The 27,237-nt window shown below is 39.7% G+C and overlaps 2 protein-coding genes across 2 annotated transcripts; one reads left to right on the plus strand and one right to left on the minus strand.

Moving 5' to 3' along the window:
- Positions 1-2,063: 2,063 nt before the first annotated feature.
- On the minus strand, positions 2,064-4,525 carry si:dkey-251i10.1 (uncharacterized protein LOC100038774 homolog). Its single transcript, XM_034890451.1, has 4 exons — positions 4,256-4,525; positions 2,939-3,425; positions 2,702-2,842; positions 2,064-2,499 (listed from the first exon to the last, which is right to left on the minus strand). The coding sequence occupies exons 1-4, from the start codon at positions 4,364-4,366 to the stop codon at positions 2,342-2,344; spliced, it is 897 nt and encodes a 298-aa protein (XP_034746342.1). The 5' UTR covers positions 4,367-4,525; the 3' UTR covers positions 2,064-2,341.
- A 3,575-nt stretch (positions 4,526-8,100) lies between these two features.
- On the plus strand, positions 8,101-26,794 carry LOC117955708 (GDNF family receptor alpha-4-like). The gene is made up of 8 exons (XM_034890363.1): positions 8,101-8,588; positions 18,796-19,062; positions 19,144-19,236; positions 19,345-19,714; positions 21,855-21,964; positions 22,546-22,680; positions 23,966-24,102; positions 26,465-26,794. The coding sequence occupies exons 1-8, from the start codon at positions 8,534-8,536 to the stop codon at positions 26,663-26,665; spliced, it is 1,368 nt and encodes a 455-aa protein (XP_034746254.1). The 5' UTR covers positions 8,101-8,533; the 3' UTR covers positions 26,666-26,794.
- The last annotated feature ends 443 nt before the right edge of the window (positions 26,795-27,237 follow it).

The following is a 27,237-nucleotide window of genomic DNA, read 5'->3' on the forward strand; positions in this document are numbered from 1 at the left end:
CTAAACGCAAACCGGATGGGATGGCATGTCGCTGCAGGATGCTGTGGTAGCCATGCTGGTTCAGTATGCCTTCAATTTTGAATGAATCCCCATCAGTGACACCCTCACATCTCCTTCTCCATGCTTCAGGTGGAACGCAGCCTCTTTTATACAGTTGTTCTAGAGATGTGTCTGCTGCTAGAACTCTGTGTGGTATTCATCTGTTCTCTAATCTGAGCTGCTGTTATCTTGCAATTTCTGAGGCTGGTGACTTGATTCAATGTATACTCAGCAGCAGAGGTGACTCTTGGTCTTCCTTTCCTGGGGCGGTCCTCATGTGAGCCAGTTTTGTTGTAGCCTAGTGCTTGATGTTTTTTGTGACTGCACTTGGGGAAACATTCAAAGATTTTGTAATTTTCCCGGACTGACTGTCATTTCTTAAAGTAATGACAGCCACTTGTTTCTCTTTACTTAGCTGATTGGTTCTTGCCATAATATGAAGTGTAACAGTGTATCAACCTCACTTCTGCACAACACAACTGTTGGTCCCAACTCCATTAATAAGGCAAGAAATTCCACTAATAGACCCTGACAAGGCATACCTGTGAAGTGAAAACCATTTCAGGTGACTACCTCATGAAGCTCATTGAAAAATCACCAAGCGTTTGCAGCACTATCAAAAAAACGGTGGCTACTTTGAAGAAACTAGTATATAAGACGTTTTAAGTTATTTCACACTTTTTTGTTAAGTACATAATTCCACGTGTAATTCATAGTGTTGAGGCTTTCAGTGATGATCTACAATAGAAAATCATGAAAATAAAGGAAACGAAGTTGGACACACCTCTGTCCAAAATATATATATATATGCATGCATATATATACATATATACATATACATATACACACACATACAAATATGGGGACAACAAACAGTATAAAATATACTGCACAGGTTATGGAACCGAGTTCACCTTCATACACTTGGGACACACAGTCACCGTATTAAATACTTCCGTCACAATATCCTGAAGATATGAATCAGCGTTGACACCATTGACAGTTAAAGGTAGACACTCCTTGGGCAAGAAGAGCATGCGCAGTGGACACAGGAACGCGGGAAGTTCACACATCTTTGCCACAGGCGCCCTCTGCTGTCAGCCTTCAAGATCTCTGGCCAAGTAGAAGATTAAAACCATGGAGGAGCATACAAGTACCTTGCAACTTCCGCATATGTGGTGTCACATCTAAATTGTTTTAGTGACTTGCCTTCTCCTTCCTCTGACATTGTAAGATGAGTCAATTTCCTTCACTGTACCACACTGCCTTGTAAACAAGTTTGTAGTACAAACTTGTGTACAAGGCTTTTAGACAAATCCACCTGCGGTGTCCCCATCAGATACTAGCTGTATCTACATTATGTCTGTTTAAGGTACATACGAGTCTACCCCCCCCCCCCCTAAAAAAAAAAAAAAAAAAAAATACTTAAGTTAACCTGAGCACTGTAGTGGCAAGTTTCATTCAATATTATGCACAGCCATAGATGTAATGTGGTTATTCTGCACGGCCAGGCATATTTCAATCTTACAAGCCCACGTCTTCCATTCAAACATGATGTTGAAAATATTCACATTCCAATTTGTAAGCAACATATTCCAAAATGTTATAATGTTCCTACATTAAATTAAAAAACCTACAAGAATTTTATGATTCTATCCCAAAAGCTAGTCTATATTTTCCTGCCGTTTCTGATGAGTAACTAACACTGCACTCATTTAAATTAGATGTGAAAGGTATCAAACAACCACAATCTGAATAGGTCAGCAACTTTTATCACCTCAAAACAAGCATAAGATAAATTAAGCTTGAGCCGTCTGCTGCTTACTATCAGGAGCCTGACAAGTCCTTTTCAAAAGGAGCCAAGGCTCAGATGTTCTACTCTACAATCCCAGCAGTGACCACGGCTAACCAGGAAGGCTCAAGGAGAGATAAGCGCAAGTAAATATAGCAGTTGGGTGTAATCCACTTCGTGCATTGCATTATCCAGTGATGCAGTGTACAGTGAAGACAGTCAACGTCAATTGTTTAGATTGTTCCCCAGAATAAATTTATTCTTCAAGTTGGGACCATACAAACCTAGTGGATGACAGGAGGAGGTATCAGATTTCTTTAAGAGGAATGACATTGGTGAAGAGGATGTGGAACGTTTAAAATCATAAAGATGCACAATGTACAGCCATCGCCCACAGCTAGGGGTGAGACACTAGTTTTGTTCCCATAAATAAGGCAGAATGCAGAGTCCATAGAAATGGAGAGTTATTACATTTAGCCAAATTGAACAGTGATGTGACAATATGACAAATTACATGACTTTCTTCAGCTCATCGTACAACACCAACACGAAGGCGCCCCCCATGCCTCTGAGCACATTGGACCAGGCTCCCTTGAAGAAAGCCTTGCCACCCTCATCGCGTGCGATCTTACGCCAGCAGTCAATGGTCCCACTGTACATGATGTCAGCTGAGGAAGGGAAGAAAAGGAGCACATGTTATAATAATGCAGGTAGAAGTAAACCAGTTATACAGACACAAAAATAAATCTGTTCCATATCCAAGGTGCATTTAGTCCATAACCATGTGTTCAAGCAACTATACACAAAATGTATGAAATAACAGCAGTATATGCTAAAACAACTGCAAAGCTTCCATGAATACAAACTCACCTCCTTTGCGACCGGACTGCATCATCATACGTCTACGGACAGTGTCGAAGGGGTATGAGGTCAGGCCAGCAACAGCTGTCACAGTTTGTGCAATCATCCAGCTCACCAATATGTGGGTGTTCTTGGGGTCTGGAAGCATACCTGTTAACACAGGAAGAAAAGAAAAACGTCAGCTCTAGAAGATGAACCACTGAGCAGGGTGGTCTCCAAGTCTATGTTAATGTAAAATTGACGTACCCTTTGCTGTGTCATAGATGCCAAAGTATGCAGCCCTGTAGATGATGATTCCCTGCACGGACACATTGAAGCCCTGGTACAGACCTTTCAAGCCATCAGACTTAAAGATCTTAGCCAGGCAGTCTCCAAGACCATTGAACTCTCTTCCGGCTCCAGCCTTTCCTACATCAGCAGCCAGACGAGTACGGGCGAAGTCGAGGGGGTACACGAAGCAGAGAGAGGTTGCTCCGGCGGCGCCACCGGAGGCCAGGTTACCAGCAAAGTACCTCCAGAACTGGGTGCGCTTGTCTACACCATCAAGGAAGATCTTCTTGTACTTGTCCTTGAAGGCAAAGTTGAGGGCCTGGGTGGGGAAATATCTGATGACATTGGCAAGGTTACCTCTCCAGAAGGAGAGGAACCCCTGCTCCTTGGGGATACGGACAACACAGTCCATGATACCCTTGTACTGCTTATCCACGGCGATCTGCTTGCTGGCATGCTGGACCTGGAATTATGAAATAGAAAGAACGAACGGTTTAAAATAGGGAAGCTAATTAACTGTTGAGCATATGTCAATCACAAGGTCTCCTTGTTGTGACCTTCTTACATGTTAAACCTGTAAAAGTTGCTGTCAAGTCTGCACACAAGTCCCATTTTAACAGAAGTATGTTACCAGCAATCAAATGATTTACGTTCCAGTCATGTTGTTAATGTGATAAAATCTTATTAAAAATTAACATAACAAAAAAAGGTAGAAACCGGGGGTCAGTGTGTTAAGGTTAAGAAACAATGTCGCAGTGCCGGTTTAACAGAAAAGGATGTGACTAAAGCTTGACCCAGCTGTGAATGACTGCCGACGGGCCTCAGTGCAGCCGTCTCGCTCAACATTAGCCAGCAGAAAGATTTCATTGACTATCAAAACTAAATTACAGCCGGCATGTTGTCTTCATTTAATTCCCTATGAAATAGTAGGGTTTTAAATAAATCTGAGGTGTTGCGGTGTATTTGTACACAATGTCCCAATATCACTAAGCGTTTGTCCTTTGTTAGCTAAACGTTCCGCCGGCTAAGGTTAATGTGTGGCGCTAACGTTAGCAACTAGGCTCGTGTAGGTCATTGCCACCCTAAGATGACCTTAAATCCTTTAACTTATTACCGTCAAGACTTACATTAATTCTATATTATCGCATGCCACTGTCCAATGTACAACTCTGAGCCTGTGAACACATGACTACAACCGGCGGAGATAAGTGCTTAACTTTGCGGTTAGCAAAATGACACATGCTAGCCGGCTAACGTTAGTGAGCCTTCCGGAAGACACGGAGAGTTTTTTACCTGAAGAAGAAGCTTCACTCTCTCGATTGGGGCGACGGCTGTTTTGGAAATAGCAGCGGAGATGCCACCGGCCAAGAAATCCTTGGCGAAAGAAATAGCTGTCTCATTCATGGTGCGATGTTCTTGATGTGCCTTTCAGATAACAGTACAATCGATATACCCCACTGCCCTCTACAACTGATGGCCTGCACAGACGAAATGGCCGATTGCGAAGAAGCAGTGCGGATTTATGTAACACAGTTGATCGCGATACAATACGAGAAGTGTGATTTGAGGCGGACGCCTATCTTTAAAGTCACGCGGCTCTCCACCAATAGAACTGCATAGATAGTGATGTCGTCACTTTGCGTACATTTCTATGCCCTTGGTGAGTAAATCCTTATATTGCAAAATACACGTGACGTAACTAAATTTAGACAGAAAACCATATTAGCTACTGCGTGGACTTCCTGCTCACTGTCACGCCCTAGACTAGTGAAGACAGCGGCTTGGCCTTGACATTTAAGGGCCCTGAATGCTCGAGCAAAGTCACAGAGGTTCTTAGCCTACAGAGCTGTCAAGGACTTTACTGCGACATAGTATAGGCTAGTATAATGACTAACAACATATTACCGAATATTAAACAACTCTCAGCAAATGTCATAATACAACATGGTTGCTTTTCAGTGAGGTGTATTCATATGATTTAACATGGTTCATTTAGGCCTGCTCAAGAAGCTTATTACTGTATTATGTACTTTTTACTACACTACATTTATTGGACAACTTTAGCCAAGCTACTAGGTAGGCTGCTTTGCAGATTCAGATTCTTAATGCAAAATATAATTTAACTAATAAATGATGATATATAATTATATGTGAAGATATTGCAGTGTATAAAGCATCTGTAACAGCTGCAACATTAACGTGATGATCACATAATTAATCACTAATAATTAGTGATATCATGTACATGGTTCTGAAATGGGCCATTCAGCATAATGAAAAGCCTACTAAGTACTTTCAAGTATAGACCTTTTCAATGGAATTCCATTGCTAGACACCAGCCTGGACCTTTGGTAACTTCCTGTCATATGATGTCATTTACATACACTGCAAAAATAAATCAACTGGGGCACATTTAGAATGTTTATATTTAAAACTGTGAAATGGTGTATATTTTCATTCTGATACTTTTGCGCTACTTGCAATGCAAGACTTTTATTTGTAACAGAGTTTTTTTGTTGTTGTTTTTTTACAATGTAAAATTGCCAATTAAGAAACTGTTTTGGTTTGCTAATTTGTATTACTGTGAATCATATGGCAAAGAAGTGCTGCATTATACAGTAAGTCATAACATTCCAAAATAAAAGTATCATTCATCCAGTTTAGGTTTGATCACAGTTGTCCACTAGAGGGAGGCAAGAGACTGCATGAAATGAGACAAAAGTTACAAATAATATTGTGTTGTCTTCCCGTCAAAATTGAAAACCAACACTTTTGTTGACACTTTTTATCGATGGTTTTAACTTTTTCTTATGTTTTTGTCAATTTTTTCAACAGTTTTGACGCTTTTTTTCAATGTTTGTCACTTTTTTTGTGGTTTTCAAAACTATGTAACACTAACTTATTAACTTTAGTTTTACAGTTATCTTTGGAATTTATGGTCAATAAACCTCATTTATAGGAAATGATACCTAATGTTTTAGTTAAAAAAGAACAAATTAGTAATTGTTTAGACTAAAATTAAAGGAATGTATGTTGATGGATAATCACAGACTTGAATATGTCAGCTTTTTTACGCAATACTATTTCAAAACCACTTCAATTGGTTTTTCAAACGCTATAAAATTGAATAAAACACCTCAAAATTAATAAAAGAGATTTGTACTTGCCAAAGAGCATTCAATCATGTTATTAACAGTTGGGTAATAAAAAGAACATTGATACAGGAAAACGGGTCGATTTCAACCGAGGACACCAGGGTTTAAAAATTTAATAATATCAACTGAATTTAATTTAAAATGTGTTCATTGAATGTTTTAAAGTGCCAAATTGTGACTTTAAAAGAGAATGGTATTTCTGACATCCATCTATCGATGTATCTATCTATCTATCTTTCTATCTATCTATCTAAAAAATATGTGAAAGACTGATAAAGCTTGACATATTGCTGACTTCCTGTTGCACTTGTTGTAATATGTCTTAGGTGATCACATGCTCCCATGACAATTTAAAAAAATAGCTACACATGTTTTATGTAAAGCCTAATCAAACCACAGAACTGGAAGTAAAAGATGTTCCCCATTACAGTAACTGCCAGCTGATTAATGCTTATTATACCAAACCATGTTTAGTGTGACCACACAAAACTCAGATAGACTCTTCTGATTAAAACACTGACGGACTGTACAGTAAACACTTTTATATCTGACAACAATACTGTAAGCCAATGCTCCCATCACTGGAGTCTGTATAACTTACAGGAACCTGTATGTCTTACTTAATGCAATAGGTTGACCACATGGAGGAGCTGCTGTAATGCCTGCCACAAACCATGAAGCTAAAGTAAGAGAAGGCCAAGATAACAGTGAAACCTGGCTTAGCTAAAAAACACTCTGGGAAACAAGTTGTAAAATGTAATTCACTCACTCATTCCATTATATATTGTTTTAGTTCAAGCAGTTTGAGTGCAGTGAAAGGTCTTCTTCTGCTGCCATGGTTACGGTTGATAACTTTTGGCAAGGTTGATAATGCTTTATTACGGTCCTTGCTTTGTTGTTCTCATTTAGATGTGCATTTTAATGCCAGTGACTATCCACTTGTATTTCTTACTGCCAATTAAGCATCCCGCTAAAACAGGAGGTGTATTTCCCTCTGCTGTCTTTTAATTATAATGAGAACAACAGGTCAATGGCATGCTCTTTTTGCAAAAAATTGCTTATTTTCTTTAGTGAGAGGCAAAGGTAGGTTTTATGTAATCATAATCTGAGTGTAGTATTTGTTTTTAAATTGGGTAATTTAATAGAAATGTGTCAAAGAAAACATCCATGAATTACACTAAAGTGAAAATTTAGTGTTGAGTGACTTTTTTTTCGAAAAAGTAGATCTGATCTGACGTCCTAATTTAGTTTTGTGTTTGCATCCTATAGGAGAGAACAATACAGAGAATGGAAGCCTAAGATCTGGGTTACATATACGGACACAAACTACACAATGAAACTGATTGTTTAGATAAAAGAAGAAGAAGAAGACAGGATATCTCAGTGTTGCAGGTGAGCATCAGAGATTTTAGTATTCCTCACTGCATGTCATCCCCTTTGAACCAACCCATTCCCCAGAGATCAGCTGCAGTGGGACAAGTAAAGATTTCACAGTCCCAGCCTGCTGTAAACTGATATGAAGGGCAAGGATGTGAGGCTGCAGATGGGTCTCAATGCAGAGTAAGGAACAATAAAGGCACATGTGAGGGAAAAAGACAAAACAATATTTTTAACCAGAAACATGGTCCAAAGGGTCCAAATGGAAACAAAGGACTTGCTCTGCTTCTTCAGCTCAAAATGCCGCTTGGTGTGGTTACAAAACCCATTATTCTAAGTTCAGTGTGAAGGTCAAAGACATTACTGTCCATCCACAGAGATTTGATCAGCCTTGAAAACCATAAAAACACAATAAAACAAAACAGTTTCCCAAACCATCCCAAAAGTATAGACTTTTTAATGCAGTCTAGTCTACGCCTTGTGTTGTCCATCATGTTGATTCATGGACCAATGGCTGAAACAGTCCAGCTGTTCTCCCACAGGAAACCTTGTAACACCCCATGAGCATATTCGGTATTACCAGGAGCCAATCACATTGCGCCTTTAACAGAAATGCGCCATACAGTCAAAGTCTAAGCGCACTGGTCTCAACTCTATCTGGACAACTGTGGAGCTGCGACGCAAGTCCGAATGCGACACAACTCGCGCTTGGAGACTGTAGTCGGACTGGAACTAACTGCTTATCAGCTGCAGAGAAACTTGTTGGGATAAATGTTTTTTGAAATGTGCGTCCACTAGAGAGTAAAATAACTGGGATCGAAATAAATAAATAAATGGGACAACACAAATTACGAGCACTTGAATCGCTCCAGTTGCGTGCACGGTTCAGCTTAGCCAACTTTGTGCAGTAGCCCATCTGATCTGCCTCAGTTTGTGCGGGTACAGCACCAGCAGAGAAGGAGCAGGCTGGATGTGGCAGGAGACGGGTCACTGAGCTGCAGCGAGCCGGGTGCGAGTTCCCCCCGTCCCTACCTCTCCAATGTCCCCGGACAGGATGATGCTCATTGGACTTCTGCTCAGTGTCTTCTCTCTTGGTAAGCAGTATTTGTAATTTCTAACAGCTGATTTCTCTGTGTAAGATGTAGAAAACATCAGCCACCTTTGAGATTGTATAATTCATTTAGCCTAGGCAGCTGTAATCTAAAATCTGACAGAAGTGTATTCCTTTTTGAAGGATGTATTGTCTTCCAGAACCCAGAACTTGAACAGTAATGTGTGCATGTATTCAATTTTTTCCCAATGCATATTTCTGATTAATATAGCAACAGTTACAGATTGCAACAAAGCCTACATCCCAGAATCCACACAAGGACACAGAATTTTAGTGTATATTGCCAATGAAGATGTTTCGGTGTTATTTTGACTCCCCAGACTCTGATAATAACATAATCATAAAATGATAACTTTTTGTAATTTTGTACATGTTTTGTAAATATGTGCACATAGAGCTCATGTAGTAGTAATCTAATAGAGGACAACTGGCTCATTATTTAAAAAGGAAAAAAAAGATAAGGTTCAGAAAGACTTTTGTTTTTTTATTCTAGGTTTGAGTAAAACTTTTGAGATGACCCTCAAAAGAGGTCCATTAAACAGTTTACCCCTCAGCAGCAGCTTTAGATTTTTACGTCTGGATGACATCATGGTAGGCTAGGAGGACTGTTATTTCTGCCTTGGACTTGTTCCAAAAAAGCTGCTCATCTTCCCAAATATTGATTACACTGTCTCAGATCATGGAAATATCACACAGGAATTGTTAAACTAAATGATATTCTGAAAGCATTTGGGCCACCACATCTGTAAATCTTTAACAATTTACAAACGTTGTGCATTAGACATTAATAGGGTGAAGGGTTACATCTGAAAGCAGAAATGTAAAACTTCATGGCAGCAATGGTCTAGTAGTGCCATTGTCTTTGAAGCCTTTGTCTTTTGCTTGGGATCACATTCGTTGTGATCTTAAACACACACACACACACACACACACACAAACACACACACACATGTGTCTACAAAATGAGTTATAATAATTCAAGTCAATAATTTGACTGTGGCTGATGAAGAAATCTCCCATGAAGATAAAGCGTGTTGATTTGTGGTTATTGATATTCAATTATGTCATTTTTGATCATAAGTGTTCTCCAGTGCTCAAGCATGATCAAAAATTAAATTTCTTTAAGTGAATATGGTTGTCTACAGGTTATCCTGAGCCATTGTTAACAAAGACTGTATGAAATATGTAACATAGCTCCCCCCCTGTGCTCTTCACTGCAGAAATGCAATGCAAATACAGTAAGGATTAATGGTGCAGGCTTTACTGCATCCAGGAAAATTCAGATAATGTCAGGTGAGGCTCACCATTAGACATTAGTATCATAAAATGACGAATGCTTTCTTGTCAATGTCACACCTCAAAGGCACCCAGTTTATCACCCAGTGTGTCAAACCCACCTGAAGGCACTTAGTTGGAATCACACCAAGAGATGCAGTTATTTTCAAGATATACTTAATTGAGACGAGTCATTACAGATGCAAATTAGACACATTATCATGATGTTGGATTCTACCATTATACCTGATTGCAACATAAATTATTGGATTTAAATTTAGTTAATTGACATCATTAAAGAAAGGTGAAATCAGTGAAGAACCCCTTGACTTTTTGGACAAACTTGTTGAAGAGCTGCTTTGTTTCTACATGGCAGTTTTGGTCAGTCTAGTGGATTTCTCCTGTCTAGGTCTATAGGTACTGTGTGAATAGTGCCTCTGAACTGATTTCATACAATGTTATTTTTGCCTTGTAACATTCAACAATGGCATTGGGAACTTCATAGGTAACAACAGCCTCCCCAAATTGTCTTTCACCCCTGAAGCCCCACATACTGTAGCTCAGGGCTAAGCAATGCTATCATTTATGTGTCTTCACAAAATCCAACATCCAAAATGAAAAAAAGGGTATTGCACCTGTTCTGTTCACTCCCCTATGAACAAAACAGAGCACTCCATCTGCTTCATGACATCATACTTTGCAAGTAAATCGTGTGTGTGTGTGTTATAATTTATAATCTGTTGTATCCCCTGTGATGTGTCACTGATTTGACCGAATACTCAAATTACATTTCATTCGTTCTCTACCGGTTATGTTTATTGTTTGCATGTATTGTTGCATTTATTTGTGTCTTTTCCCAAATGAATAACATTGGCTAGACATCTCACAAATAATGCATGAGATCACTTTGAATGTGGTTGGGCAGTACCTTAGCCGGCTATTGTTGAATGACATTAAACCCGACATTGACCCTTTGCTGCAAGGCCTCTGTGGATTATTGTAAATCCCAGTGCAGACTGCAACTGGTGATGGAGTGCTGCTATTTTGGTTCTTCCTTTAGTGGACGTGATTGAGCTTTAACACAGTTGTCATACATTTATTTGAGCTCATTTTCCGGCTGTGTAAAGTTACACAGGTCTGAGGTGGACTAACAGCCACATGCGCCAGCTGTTTCTGTTCAGGGGTTGATGTACACACCGTGGTGGGGGTTGAGCGCCTTCATGCACACAGGTTTATCCAATCCTTTGCTTCTTAATCTTTCCTACTGTGCTGTAGTCTTTTTTTTCTTTCTTTCTGCTCAGGCATTGTCTTTATGCACTCTGTGCCTATAATTCAGTTTTGTCAAAGATGAACGCACACAAAGATTAAATTGGCAACATGCCCACTGGACATTACTTAAATACAAACATAAAATACACTTTCTGAATACGCATTTTTTCCCATATTTGATGTTTTACTCTAAAGTCATAGTGCGAGTATCTGTATCGCCCTTGAGGAATTCTAAGTAATGACAACAACACTGTTGGCGCTTCCACATGATACAAGCCTTCCGTGATCACGCACATGATGGACTCTCTCTCCTGAGACACTGAACCCAGAGTTCCCCCCGATGCTGTGCATTGGAGTGTGAATGTGTGTGAGGGAGTGTTTATCTGATGAGCAGGTGGCACCTTGTACGGCAGCCTCGGCCACAGTGTGTGAATGGTTCCTGTATGATGTAAAAGTGCTTTGAGTAGTCGTTAAGACTAGGAAAGCGCTATATAAATACAGTACATTTACATTCAGAAAAGGTAATTATCTTCACTCGAGTTCCTGCGCAGGAAAGTCAGTCAATAATACGCAGAGTTTTGTGGCGCTGATAGTCTTAATTAGCTATGTAGCAACTTGTTCGGGCAATGGCTTGAATGTAACAGACGTTTATTAGTATCAAAAAGTTATGCATTAAAGCTTTAAAGAAAATCGGTTTAATCAAAATTAAGAATAACATTAATTGCAAAATATGGGTTTCTGAATAACACCAGATTTGTATTAAATTCACTGTCAAAAACATCATTGTTAATTTGTATAATTTATGTGTCATTACCGAGCCCACCCTCAGCCACAAAACGGCCGAATGGGTCAATAATGCAAGCAGCTCATAACAACCCATAATTATGTTTCTTGTTAGGCTGCAACCTCTGGCTGCTGTACAGTATAAGAATGCCAAATGAGGCAGGTTGGGGTTGTGGATGTGTTAAAAAAGGACAAGGCTTTCAGTCAGAACACCAGAGTTCGTCTCCAACCTAGACAACCAGCCAATAGTTGCAAATCTTAGTCCGTTATGCTATGACTTCTATGATGTCATGTTACATACTTCTTTTAGTAGTTACGTGACCCATTTTAAGCCAATCCCTGATATTTTACTTATCCTAAGTACAGTATTCGTGTTGCCTAAACTTGACTAGTTCCGTTTCACATTTTCAACCTGCTTAAAAATGCACACGTTACCTTAAATAGAACGGTCACATGCTTATGGTCACATGATTAAAGCGCCACTGTGCAGCAGTAAATAGAAAAGTTTTATGTGTCGTTTTGGGAGTCTTTCGACTTATAGTATTGTTGTGTTGGATTACCTGTAATACTTTATTTGTTGTTGTGTGCTCTGGAATTTGATTATCACTTGTGCACATGCTTGATGGCACTGGCAAAAACCTACAACCCAATGAAATCAATATGTGTGTTGCCGGCCAAGAAATATTTGGCACATCATAAGGTAAGCAGGCACCGTGTATTAGGAGGCAGAAGGTTGAAATATTCACACAGCTCGACACACCCTGACTAGCTGATGCGGCGCCTGATGCAAGTATGTATGTTACCTGGAGTACAGAGGTAGATGTTGCCTGCGTGATGTGGCTGCACAATCCAGCTGCGCTCATTAAACGAGGCCTCATCCGTGCCCTGGGTGCACTGAGCAACAGTTCCTCCAGAACATGAAAGGATGATTCTTTTATGCACTATGAGTTGCTACTTTTGGATGCTTGAACCACATTATACATGTTGTAAACACCTTCACTGATGCCTAACAGGCATAATCCAGCCCTTTTATTATCTTTTTTTTTTTTGCAGCTCTCATTCATCACAACCTGCTCTGCTTACAACCACGTGTTAATAAGTGAATTTCCCCATTGTGGGATGAATAAAGTATTATCTAATCTAATCTAATCGTATTTGATCAGAATTGTTCCCTTTCAGAAAAACTGTCTCTATATTTACTGTGTGCCACACTAGTGTGGATCTTGTTGAAGGCAGCATAGCACTGCAAGTAACTCCAGCGCTGGAGTTGTCTCTGTGGTGTGTGCATTAAAGCAAGTGAAATTGTGCTGCAGTTTTCAACACTCCAGTCACACAGATATTCCGTCTTGTTTGAGGAGGAAACAAAGGTATAATTCGCCTGTGTATGCAAAGCAGGCAATTTTGGGATCAGGGTGTGTTATTTTGTAACGTTTACAACTTTTTGGAAACAGCTGCTTTTTGTGAAGACATGGTTTTGAAATCTAGTTTTTTGAAGTGGACTTTGTACAGAAGATGCATTTCTACTGTGCTGGTTTGAGTGAGACTGTACAACATGTATGCTCTTCACGTAGGCGTGACATGGTATTGATCCTGCCAAAAGGGTGACGCCTTGTGTGTGATAAAGAAATACGTGGGAGACTCTGGGAACTAAAAATAGGTAATATGTTAAATGGTTATCATGTAAATATGAATGGCCTATATAGAAAGGGAGAAAAGCTTTTGGGAAGAAAATCTTTTGGATTAGGCAACTTTAGAACACAGGAATGTCAAGCTAGCAGAGTAAGACTGAGAGGTAAGATAAGAAACTTGGGTGGAGGTAACAACTGGTACAGTGAGTAAAAGCAGATTGCTCCTCTATCCAACTTTAAGTGAAGATGCTGAGTTCTAAACTTGCCAACACCCAGTCACGGCTCAACCAATGGTGAAGCAGAGAATAAGATATGTTCACACCCATATATGTAAAACAACTTTATGTCTACACCCATTCATACATCTTCAATAAAAAAGCAGAGCAGGGGGAAAGTACTTTGGAAGACTGCTGAATGATTTCAGTACTCTCCCCCCTTTGCAAAGGAAAAAAGACAATATCTGAGTCCGTGAGTAATTTTGACCTGAGGTTGTGAACCTAACAGAGACACTAGGTGCAGGAGGAAGGAAAATTGCAAAAATTGAGATTAACAAGGGAAAGAGTTAAAAATATCTTCAGGAAAAATACGGGCTCAGGAATCATTACACCCAGAAGAATAGGTAAGATAAGTTTTTATCCCAAGGGAGAGCATGCTAATTTGGTCAATTAATATGAGTAAAGGCAGAGTAAGTGGGATTGGTCTGTTGCCCACCCCCCTCCCCCATCAATGACACTAGCCAGCTAGTTAAGCGATTTTCAGTCTAGCTAGCTAAGGGGCATAGTATTTTTGTCCAGACAGGAGAATTGACAGCAATTTAGCCAGGGTAAAACAGATCCCCGTGGGAGAAGAGGTAGAGGCAGAGCGAGGGGCAGAGAAACACCCAGAAATGTCTCGCACACAGCAAAGTGAAAAGACAAAATATAGGCAGATACAGACACCGCCTCACTCTTCTAGTGGGTTACAAGTGGTGATTGAGAAGGATTATTTTAGTATGAGTCTACATAGTTTCTTAGGAAATTCCTCTTCATTGGGTCTCTATTGTGTCATATTGTTTGACAGCTGAGGTATTTGGTAGTTGTTTTTTTATTACAATAAATCACTGCTGTGTTTTTTGTTCACTTGAAGATTTTTCTACAATGCTGAACACTTCTTAAAAAAATGTCACCTAACCTGAAACGGATCGTAAATAAGAGGAATACGTTTTTTTTTTAATCAAACAGAACTTATCCGGTTTTATGTTTCAAAGTACTGCTCGACTAAAATTGGCCAGGGCACTGCCTGTAATTTTCCTCAGTGAGAATGTGTGCAAACTGTTAAGCCTATGTTAGATGTTAATTTAAAGTTTAAAGCTATACTGCGTAGTTTCTGTCGCCATGAGGAGTTCTCAGTAATAACAACACTGTCGGAGCATCCACATGATACCAGCATTTGGTTATCGTACCCCCACCCATTCATCACGCAGCTGCTAACACGGAGGATTAATAAAACATGATGGACTCTTCAGCAGAGGTAATTAGCTTGCAATTTGTATGTCCTCTTTGTCTCCAAAGCTGAACACTGCTGTTGTCCATGCTTCTCAGTGATGACGTAAAGTGCATCACTCTTGCTTCACCGCGCAAATGTCACCGGATTGGCTCAGTGCAGAGATCCTTGAAAAACACTAATGGGACAAGATGGTTCAGAGTTTTTAATCAAACCTTACTGTGTAAAATGAAGGCTTTTTAATTTTTGGAGAGAGACTTTTTTGTCTTTATTAATTCTTTATTTAGTATGTTTAGACGTATATCTAATCTAGCCACTACTTGCTGTTTCAAATGTTTACAAAAAAAACCTTTCAATTGCCATGTGCTCTGTCCAGTATTCAATAATATTCCATTATTTAATAAATATATGTATTTTGAATTTGGTAGTAGTACAATGTAAACTAAAATAAGGTTTTGGGGAGAAAAAAACATTGTTTTGACTCACAAACATGTGCTTTATTGTCCTGCATCTTACTCGCTCCCATTTAAATGGTCCACTGCTTTCCAGTGCAGGTCAATTAACTTTTACATTATGATTCCGTTAACCGCACAGCGTATTGGGGATATTCAAATATTTACATGCATTTACTGCACACCCACCAAGATGTAATTATATCTATTAAAGCTCAAATATGCTACTATGCAAATTCTGTATCTCATGTTCATTGAGTCACATCCTTAAAATAATAAGGTTCAATTAAGTTCAACATTTCTGTGTAACATTATTGTGCATGGAAACTTAGTACACTAATTTGTATCTAGTCTACTAGTAGGAATCCTACTGGTTTGACTGCAGGTCAGATGAATGAGTGCAATTAGTAACAAGTGTTTCTCCAGTCTCGCTCCATCTTGTCGCCTTGCTGCCGTTTCCTCTTCGAGTCTACAACTTCCTTCCAAAATGTGCCTTCTGTTACGATCCCTGTGAACACATTTCACATCAGAGTCACACTCTCGCCACAGTCTCCTCTCAAGTGGAATTACTGCTAAACAATCTGGATGCTCTGTTACCCATCCCACTCGAAAAGACGGAAGAGAAATTTTGCCAAATCAGTTCACTCCTTGTAAATGTTGGTTTGCGTGGTCCGTGGTTTTGTCGTTTATGGCATTAACCTTCATCAGCTTCGTCCCACAAATTCTATTAATCACCCCAGTGAGAAATCAATAGGGTGTAATATAGCTCACATATCACAGTAATTCATCTAGATTTTCTCTACTTTTCTTTTTTCTTTAAAACACACACACTCCATGCTCGGACCAACAATTCCTTTAACCCAGACTTTTCCTTTAGTAATTTCCCTCTCAAAACAGCACACTGCTTCTTTGTCACCATGCCATTAAATAATGTTCAAGTTATTAAAATAATTACGACCTTTCGACTTAACAAAGAAGAAGAAAAAAATAGCAAATTAGCTTCTTTGTACTTCATAAAGGTTTTTGTTGTCCCTGTGTGTTTGTGTGTTTGTGTGTGTGTGCTCTCAGAAACTAAAATTGCTGATTGACTCTCTTTATCAATGGTAAGCCAGAGGGAGCAAACACTGAGAAGGAATAATGACTAAGCTATGCACTGCCCAAAGGAGATTACATGAAAGCTGTTTAAATTGCAGCTAAACATAGCAGAATTGAATGCTTTAGTAAATTTATCAAGATATCATTGAACATAGATAGGCAGGTAATCATCACCTGTGACTGTGGGTATGACTCATTGCCCTGTGTGTAAGGTCTTCTTCCCCACCTCTTCCCGTGGAGTCCATGCAGTAGCCTTGGCAGGTTTCCTGCAGCGGCAATGAAGCGAAGCCTCTGTTTATGATATGTCTTATGCCAAAGTGAGACATGGACCTCATGTGGTGCCTGAGATTGCAAAACATGCAGCAGCAGAATTGGATTGGATTGCAGCCGCTGCCAGTCAGCAGGCGCTTAATTGTAGTGTGTGACTGATCTAACACAATGCTGTGTGTGTGTGATGTATATGTTAATGTACCAAAGCATAAGTCCATGTGAGGTTAAAATAGGTACAGATATTTGTTAACAGTAAAGTTTAAACATTCCTCCATTTATTTCTAGTTGCACAACATATTGTTAAATGTCTTCTAGTGAATTCCTTTTGTGCAGTTAAAAAGTGACAGGACATAGCAAATTAGCAAGATATAAGTATTTATGCATACTGCCTACCCAATCTATTTTTCCTTTCCTAGAATCGCTGTCTATAAAGTGTAATTTGTGGGGACAATTACTTGTTACATTTGAGAAAATTAATTTCCTGAAATGCTTCATCAGAATAGATTTTTATGAAGAGGGCTTTCTTTATTTTCTCTTGTTTCTCTCAGGCTGCCTGTGGCCTTTCTGCATTGTCTTTCTAATGGTGCAACAATCAGTATTATGAAATGATTTGTAGTTTTTACATTCATTGTATGTCATTCTGTACAGAACACTGCCAATCAAACTCTTAATGCTTAATCACTGTGGGCCAACATTGTTGTTATTCTACTCAATAATGTATTTGTTTTAGATTAAATATGTTTTGTGATATGAAGCACATTTGTACTCAACAACACTTGTATAACACAACTGGATGAATTCTTTCAAATACATATACTGTATGTATATATATTTGTCTGAGGGACAATCATGAGGGAAATAGCCTCATAGACATTTGAGTTGAGTCCCTGACTAAATGTTATATCCAGATTTAGTCTCTGTCTGAAAGCAAATTTGGAAGCACTGTGCTGAATGAATTGGTTTTGTCTCTAGCATTACATGTGTAGAGAGTTTCTGACATTGGTGAAAAGCTTGTTTCAAGTGAAGCACCCTGCTGCAAAAGGTTTGGCCCCCAGCTGTTCATGTGTCCTTTTAAAATAATATAACAGCATTGCTTTTGTATCATACATCCATGTGGACCTGTCTCTGTCACTGATTTTCAACAGCATATCACAGGTTTTTAGATTGATGAATGCATGTTTCCTACTTTCCATTCCATTTTCATTTTCAATTTATACCAGTTTCAGGATTAATAAGAATTAACTCTTACTTGAAGAAAGTAAACATTATTCAGCCGTTATTATTGACTAACTGAATGTATTTTCTTGCAGTTAATCACCGCAAGTGTTGATGTAATGCAACTTTGATTAGCCCACCACCACAGCAACTAGTGGAGGAGTGGTGGTGGCATTTCATGCAACTGAATGCTTCCATTTCCATGATGGGTGTCAAATGGAGTAGAAAAAAAAGGTATCAAATGAAGTACTGATTCTGTTGGTATAGGAATCACCTTCAGGCTACTGGTATTGGTACGGGTTTTGTAATTCTTTGAAACAATACCCAGCCCTGGTATTAGGACATTGCAGTTCAGGGAGCAGTATAAAGTGGGCAGGTTTGAAACTCGACAGGAAGGCACCGTAGAGTCATAAAATGTCTCTAAATGTATGATTCATGTGTTGAGCTCACTGATTTAGAAGTATTGTGGCGTGAGATAAGAAAGAAGAGGCTAACTCACAGTACCACAAGGTGAAGTGACTGGCAGCTGGAGCATTTCCAAAAGCTTGGATGGACACATGTCTTGCATCAGAACAAACATTGAGACACTGTGCTGAAAAGATAAGGAGCATAAATAAAAAGGCAAGAGTTTATTGTAAGACTGTACATAAAGCATTGGGCATCAACTAGGAGTCCCATTGAGAATGTTGGCGACCACTGACAATATCAACCTCTCCTCCAGGTACTGTGCCAGTATCTGCATCCTTAGACTGTCTGGTGGCGGAGCAGGGCTGCATCCAGGAGCAGTCCTGCATGGTACTGTATAGACTGCTGGAGTACTGTGCGGCTGAGGAGGCTGTGTCGCCCCTCGGCCAAGATGCCCGCTTGGAGTGCCTGGAGGCCCAAAACTCCTTGCAGCATTACCGCCCCCTTCAAGTTTGCAAGTGCCAGCGTGGCTCTCGCAGAGAGGAGCACTGCCTCAGGGTCTATTGGACTGTGAGATTTGCAGGTAGGTTTAAGCATTGGCATCTGCGTCTTTGAACTCTCACCACCATAATCCAGGTAATAATACTCGTCCCTGTTGTTTCAGCATATGATGAGTATGAAGTGTCTCCATATGAAGAACTGGAGTTAAATCTGGTGAGAAACATTGAGATGTCACGTATGGCCTCCATCATGGCAGGTACTGCTTTTTTTTCATAAATAATTTAATGTTTGGCACCTAACTCGCTTTTTGTAATGATTTGTATTTCCTGATATTCTCTACTGTTTTCTTCCTGACAACCTCCAGCTTCCTCTCTTTCTGTGGACGGCCAAAATCAGTGTCTCAAGGCAGCGCAGGACTGTGGCCTGTATGAGAAATGTGGTTCCCTGCGGTCAGAATATGTTGTAGCCTGCACCAAGCGTGCAGCAGTCTCTGACAACAGCTGCAACCGCCAGAAATGCCACAAAGCCCTGCGACGTTTCCTTGAGCGCGTGCCAGAGGAGTACAGCTTCGCCCTGCTCTTCTGTCCCTGCTCTGACACACTGTGTGGGGAGCGCCGGCGGAAAACCATCGTCCCGTCATGTTCCTATGAGGAGAATGGGAAAGGGGAGGAAAGAGTGGGCAAACCCAACTGCCTCAGCCTTCAGAACTACTGCTCCAAAGACAAGCTGTGTAGGTAAGACGGTCGTTTTGGTGTAATAATGCAGGATATTAAGTGCCCTTAATAAGGGTTTCAGCATGGAACCACACAGAAGAGAATAAATGCAGATTTCACAATGCACCAAAGTATAAAGGAGCAGAAAATGTACAAAAATGTACCACCTAGTCACAAAGAATGACCCTAGTACACTGTCTGCAAAAATGGCATAGTTGCACTAGTAGGCAGTGTCTTGATGAGTGGGCCCCTCTTTTATTTGTGTCCCATGTGGGGATGCATCTATTATTTACATTCTTGATGAACCAATCAATTATTTTCTTAATTAGATGTTATTTTTTATTTATTTTTTTAACCTTTATTTATTCAGGGAAGGTTTACTGAGAAGCAACTTCTCTTTTGCAGAAACGCCATGGTCACATTCACACAGTTACACATTCACACCCAGCTGCCCAGTACAACCACGGTCTGATCTGCTGGCCACTGAGCAGCTCCACTGGAGCAGTTGGGGGTTAAGGGCCTTGCTCAAGGGCACCTCAGTGGTTGTAATGAGGCAGTGACAAGCTCTGCTCTTTTTACTTTCCCATCCAGATTTTATGCTATCAGTCTGGAGATTGAACCAACGACCTCCCGGTCACAGGCTCTCTTCTCTAACTTTTAGGCCACCACTGCCCCAAATGAATTGTTCTATACAAGATCATAAAATAACAACCAAAGTGAAGTTTGAAAATAGTTTTTTATCTGACTCCGATGACATACAGTTTACTGTAAAATAAGAAACTGATACCAAAATGTGATGTATAATATATATACTGTAAAGTAAAAATATATATAAATAAATAAATTAGCTTTAGGATTAGAAAATAACCTTTGTTTATTTGTGCTTTTTCTTATTTGTTAATACCCCCTAGCTAGATGATGTTGAGAATATTATAGAGTGAAATTGACAGAAGGACGGGACTCGGAGAAAAAGTTTCAATTACAAATCCGTCTGCTACTTCAGCACATCTGGACAGCGCCATGGATTTTCTTTCTTTTATTTTCTTTTTTTTTATGCAACTAATATTTCAGAGACATGTTCAGGGCCATGGATTGTAACTTGCACAGACTTCAGTCAGACAAAGCACCAATGAGCAAGCCAGATTTGCCTGAACCACCCCTCTTCCTCTGCACTTTCTTTGCTACTAGGGGATGGGAAGGGGGATGGCAGTTTAACAAGAAGCATGCATTTTGTTAATTTTTCTAACAAGGAGGATGGCATTGGGATGGCCTTCTGACAATGATCAGTCATGTATTAGTCTATGACTAACATCAATTCTGACATTTACTTGGTCAGCTCAAGAATCACAGACATAAAAAATAGCACAATACCTTTTATTTTGAAATTATTTATCCTTTTCTCACTGGTGGGAGTGGATTATAAGCAGGTGAACTTTACTAGGGCCCAAAAGATCTAAAAATGGATTATGTTTTCAGACATGAAATAGGGATTGGGGGGCAGTTTGCTTTTAGTTGCCCAGAATTTTATGTGTATGTCCCTGCCCATAAGTATAGATATAACTGCTTTGGTGAGGCTAATTGTAGTCATTACTTTATGGGACTTTCCTTCAATAATACCAGCCTAGTCTGTGTAAATGTTACAGAGGTTAATACTGATAAGAGAAAAAATACTGAGAAGGTCATGCAAAATCCCCCTTTGTAGTATTAGTGACAGATTTATAACAAGAAAAAGAAGAGCGTTAACTGCAGCTGACGTGCTTCTTGCGGAAAGCATGGAAAAAGCAGAGAAACACACTCATCACATTCATACAGCGTCTTCAGTTTTAGCTCAAGGTATACAGTATTATAGATCTTCTACAAATGACAAAATGTTTTAGACTGTGTGCATGTTTAATACTGAACTTCATCTAGTTGTAAAATCTATAGCTTGTAAACATCTGAAATTTGCTGTCACTGTCAGCACTGTGGACATTATCCTCACCTTGAATACCAATGGTTGCAAACAATGTGTGACTATAAACGTACAATGCAATCAATCCTGAATCCCAAAATAAAATTTTCAAATTACTTTAAAATGCACTGTTTCTCTGTGCTGACGGATAAAAACAGTTTCTCTTTGGGTGTATGTGTGTGTGTGTGTGTGTGTGTGCATGCTTTTCAGATCTCGGTTTGCTGATTTCCAACACAACTGCCAGCCCTCCCCTCTGTCTGCCTCTGGCTGTATGCGAGAAAGCAGAGCCATGTGCCTGAAGGCCTACGCTGGACTTATAGGTGAGAAAGAGGAAAAGAAATTAAAGAGCTAGAAGAGTCTGAAAAAAAGAGGAAAATGTTCAGATAAAATAAGACAGAGAGCTGCTCAAAGAACTAATTGGAAAAATCACTAGGTGTCTAACAGTGATATTTAACTGTAATAGACACATTGATGCATTGACCATTTCTTAATATTCATGTAAGCCCTGGACGCGGAGTGCCGAATGTGCAATGTGGTGGTAAACTGCAAAAAGATGCTGCATCACTTTCAAAAACTTGATTTAAAAATTGCATTTGTAGCAGCTCTACAAAAATGATCCAGGTAATATCATTTCCTACTGTTTCTCACACTGTATTTTTCAAAAAGTAATTTTGTACACCTGCAATTATCAATACCTAGAGCTGGGAAACTGGTGACACTGGGTCTCCAGGGCACCAATATTGTTGTTAAACTGCATCTTACCCTCCATGGAAGTGTGTGCTGGAAATGAAATTCTTTTGCCTGAGGAAAATATTTTGTGAAAAGTTTTTAAAGTTGCTCCTGTAACATGATATATATCCTTAGAGCGCTATAACTGTATGTGTCCACTTTCTATACCAAGGCACCATCATGACTCCCAACTATGTGAGCAACAGCAGCACAGAAGTGTCCCAGTGGTGCACATGTGACGGCAGTGGGAATGAATGGCAGGGATGTCAGCGCATACTGCACTTGTTCAGCAACAACATATGTCTGCGTGAGTAAAATGTCATTAGGTTACTGCATGCAGTGCAATATACTATAGATGTCCATAGTGAGTCACAAAGACTTAAGTGATATAAGTAAGAATTTACAGCTCCTGGAGTTTCCTGTATGAAATATGTGCAGCTTCCAGGATAGAATCTGCATGTGACCATGTAGATACACAGGTGTGTTTCAAGCTAAATCTCTTAACTTTATGTTTAAACTGCAGCAAGGATGAAGGTTTTGTCGTGCTGCAGTGAAATGAGCCTAAATTTACCAAATATATCTTGCAACGTATTCCAGTTATTTGAATGACAAATGTTTCCAAACTTAACTCATATACAACAACTGTCAGTTATTTCTGTGTCAAGATAATGACAGAGGAAATGTTACGTTTTAGCTGTCAAATCGGAGTATAAACTAAAATGATCTTGAGATGCTGCTCATACTAAAGCATTTTATAATCTGCATTAATGCAGAATTCAGATGAGGTGGATTGTAATTGATGATTGAAAGGCTGAACAGTGAACCATAATGTTTTTTTTATAAATAAGTAAATGGTGAGAGATTCTCCCTTGGGCCTGGTTGGCTGCCAAATGTGAATGCCATTTCTAACTTCTGTGGAGTCAATGAATCCTTCTCCAAATGTGATTAACATAAAGTGGCTTCTTGTTGTATTGTTGCCAAACCAGCAACCCTGGAAAGAGATTCAAAATATCCTCCTCAAGAAGCACGGTTTAAGTATGAAAGTTATTCTTTTACTGCAAAATGTGAGGACAGTCAGGTTGTTTTAATTGAAATTTCCCATATACAACCATCTGAAAAAAGGGGCTGTATGGTGAATTTGATCCATTCTGACCAGTAACAGTAAGTGTGATGATTCCATTTTGTATACATGTATGTGTATGGGGAGCCAATAGGAATTCAGAGGTCTCAGATGCACTGACATGCTCTCGGCTTGAGAAGGGCTATAGTGCGCAGGCCTCAGAAACCATGGAGGCTCACCCATTGAGCAACTTTCACACAGATTAATCGGTTCCCTCTTTGAACTTGTTATCAGTTGTCCTGATGGAGCGAGCGACTGACCTACCAATAATGCCATCCCTAGAGCTAAGCTACTATATATAATGTGGTTTAACCAACAAATTCAAATGTATTTTGCCCAATTGTGCACGGTATTTACATGGTTGGTGGCTTTAACTATGCTTTTAAATGTCACTGATAATATTTTGGTGATGCTACGAGGATGAATGAAGATGTGAAGCTAATGAAGAAGGCCCCTGCTGATTGTGTTTCAGGCAATGCCATCAACTCCATGGGAATCTCCGCACCTCCTCCTGTGGAAAACACTCCCGTGCCAGCTTCTCAGCCCTCCCCGCACGTCTTCCAGGAGAGGGTCCATGTCAGTGTTAACACTCTCCCTGAATTCAACAGTGTAAGCTCTCTCTACTTCCTCTCTGTCTTACCATATGCTAGTGTTCAACACTTGCTACAAGCTGAATTAAAATAGTCGACTATGTATCAGGTGGTAACACCAAAGTCTCACCAGAGACTGTAGCAGTGAGTTGGGCCCAGCAGCTCCCCCCTTTATCTCTACCTCTCATTGTGGCTGAGCGTTAGCCGTAGGTATTTGCAGCATTACACTCAACCCTTACTGTTAATATTCATGTATGCACACTCATCTGCTCCATATTCCCCATTTTTTCATAATTTTAATCCCCCTTATTCCTCCTATCCTGTCCCACAATCCCTTACAGGACTGACACCCTGCCACTGGTGGGCTGCATGTTACACATCCAGATATATAGTTTATATAAAGATGATGCATTTGGGTTTCCTAATTTAGACGTAGCACGGAAGTTGTGATGATGCATTCTAATACCAGCAACAAAGTGAATGTCTCCTGCAATAAAACAGTTTCCTATAACCATAATAAGCTTAACATTTGATTTGAGAAAAACTTTAACTCAATTGCCAATGAACACTTAAATTAATCTATTATAATGGATTCAGAAAAATGGATTGCTACGCCAAAGCTGTACCGGAAAGGAGGAATCACAAGTGCTCTCCTCTAGTTGTGATGGCAGTGCCATTTGAATAAAGTTTAAAAAATAAAACCCCGGCTCAAACAAAAATCCGATTGAAGGTCTGTCTGTTTTCAGCTTGTACAGCCTCACACAATCCTCTCTGTCTGTGTTCAAGTGGAAGCTTTGCTGTGTTGAGGGCTGTCAAGAAGCAGTTAGTAGCAAGAATATGTGGACTGTTAAACCCCAACAGTGAGACACCAGGGAAAGAAGGAAACATTATATAAATGTAAGTCTTGTCAAATATTGTGTTTATTGTTGACACAAACTTGAAGAGTTACTTATTGTTGGACTTAGTAGAAACCAATGTGTCACCGTCCTACCTAGATTTACAGTTTAAATTGTGTAGCACCTCTGACCACATCCAGCATCACTGATAGTTGTGGTTATGTGTGATCACAAGTGCGCTGTGTTGTACATGTTACCACACCCAACAGTGATGTCAGAGTGGACTGACACACACTGGAGTGCACTTCTACATCACTGCAGCAAGCTGAACAACAAGATTTACAGGGGAGTTAATGATGGATTTAGCCTACATGTACTTTTGAGTGAGCTAACCTGCTAGCATGTTTAGTGCTAGCTGACCTTGTTGTTTTATGAGTTTTATGAGTTGATGATGATGAACATGGGTTTTCTTTTTCCAAGCGGAGTTGGTGCAAGTCTTTTTCTGGAAGGCAAACTCACAGATTAAATTAAAAAAAAGATTTGAGAGTAACTTAAACTACAGAATTGGAATACAAAAATTGAAAGCAATTTACAGTGTATGTTCAGAGATCACTAGGCTGTCTAAATCACAGACTGATTCTAAAGATATAAGACACCAATTACACACCAAAAATTAATCTGTTGGTTTTTATTCACATGTCTGCATCATTTAAAAGTGAATTAATAGACCCAACTGGTCAAACAGGCAGGCCTCCTGGTGTGTGAAAGTAAGAGATAGTAATGTCAATGCTTGTGCAGCAAGATGATACTTACTTACATGTCTTATATAGGCTATTATCTTACAGTAAGCCAGATTTGGAGGCATCAGTTAAAATCCTCATGGGTAAGAAAACAATAACCATATTTTGGCAGAAATCCCAGATCAAGATCAACACTTAAATCTATTTGATGATAACCTGGCTAGTCTGGCCACCAAAATATGTGTTTGAGGTTTGCTGCTGACAGAACATAGTATGAAGACATTTCCAGTGTGAATCAAACAGAAGTAGTCCTTTGCCATCTGATTTGGTGTCATCCATTGTGGTTTGAAAAATGCATGTGTTCAAATGTAAAAAAATCATGAACATGAGAAACAAACTTGTAGCAAGGTAACCTTCCTTCCAAAACATGACATTATACCCAAAGTACGACATTGTGCCCATAGTATAATAACATAATTGCAAAAATAACCTCTAGTTAGGTCAAATTAACATTTAAGGACCCCTATAATATATATACTGTACTTGCTGACACAGAAGTTTCTGAAGAGTTGAATCAGCTCTTTTCTGACACAGTGTGAAGATGTACAACTTTAACATATAGCTTTCTTTTGTCACTTGAACCACAGTATTGTTCAAACTCTTAAGCTTTCTGGTTGTTTCGGCTGCAGCTTTAGATCATTTTCTTTTGCAGTTTTAAATTCTGCATTGATGAGGACATTTTCATTCCTCCATGCTCCACCACTTCTGTTAATTGGCGGAATCACTCTTTCCCCCGCTTTTACAGATCGAGGACAGTGAGGAAGAGGAAAAGGCGGAGGAAGAAAATGAGGAATTCAACATAATCCCACCGTATTCTGAGAAGGACACTAACACTGAATCGGGGGCTCGAGGAAGTAAACGCGGAGCAGCTAGCCGAGCAGGACCCATGTTAACATTACTGCTGCTGCCTACACTCATCCTGGACTGGGAGTGTTGGAGATACTGAAGACTCCATCTCATTCTTTGCTCATATTTTACACTCACTACCACTTTCAAATCAATCACAGCACTCAGAATGAGCCACAGATGACATTTGAGTGGAAGAAATGCTCAATTTCCTTCATTCTATTTCATTTAAAAAAAAGTAAGACTTTATTTCATAATTATTTTTCTCCTATCACTGCCTCCTCAAGAGTTAAAAGATATCAGTAGTCCCGCAGTATCTGCACGTCTTTGCTCTAGTCCTCTCCTATGAAATGCAGTGAACAACGTGAGGAGCTACATGAGTGCATGGGTGAATTTAGAAAATGCTGTCTGGGCAAATACTCTATCTTGAGCGTGCTTCAAACTCAAAGTACATCCCATCTTTTAACAAGAAGCCCATCGCCCAAGGCCACATCCACTATACACACCATAACCAGTCTACTCCACTGCAACCAGGCTGGAGCACGGCTTTTGATTTCTATTTCATGACTCATGTCACATCCGTTTCTCTGTCGGCCCCTTTGGCTTTTCCTCTCCCTGCTTCATATGGTTGAGTAAGATACTCCACTTTACAACAAGCTAATAAGGAACTGC

The sequence above is a fragment of the Etheostoma cragini genome, chromosome 13 (genome assembly GCF_013103735.1).
Source record: "Etheostoma cragini isolate CJK2018 chromosome 13, CSU_Ecrag_1.0, whole genome shotgun sequence".
In the NCBI taxonomy this organism is placed as follows: domain Eukaryota; kingdom Metazoa; phylum Chordata; class Actinopteri; order Perciformes; family Percidae; genus Etheostoma; species Etheostoma cragini.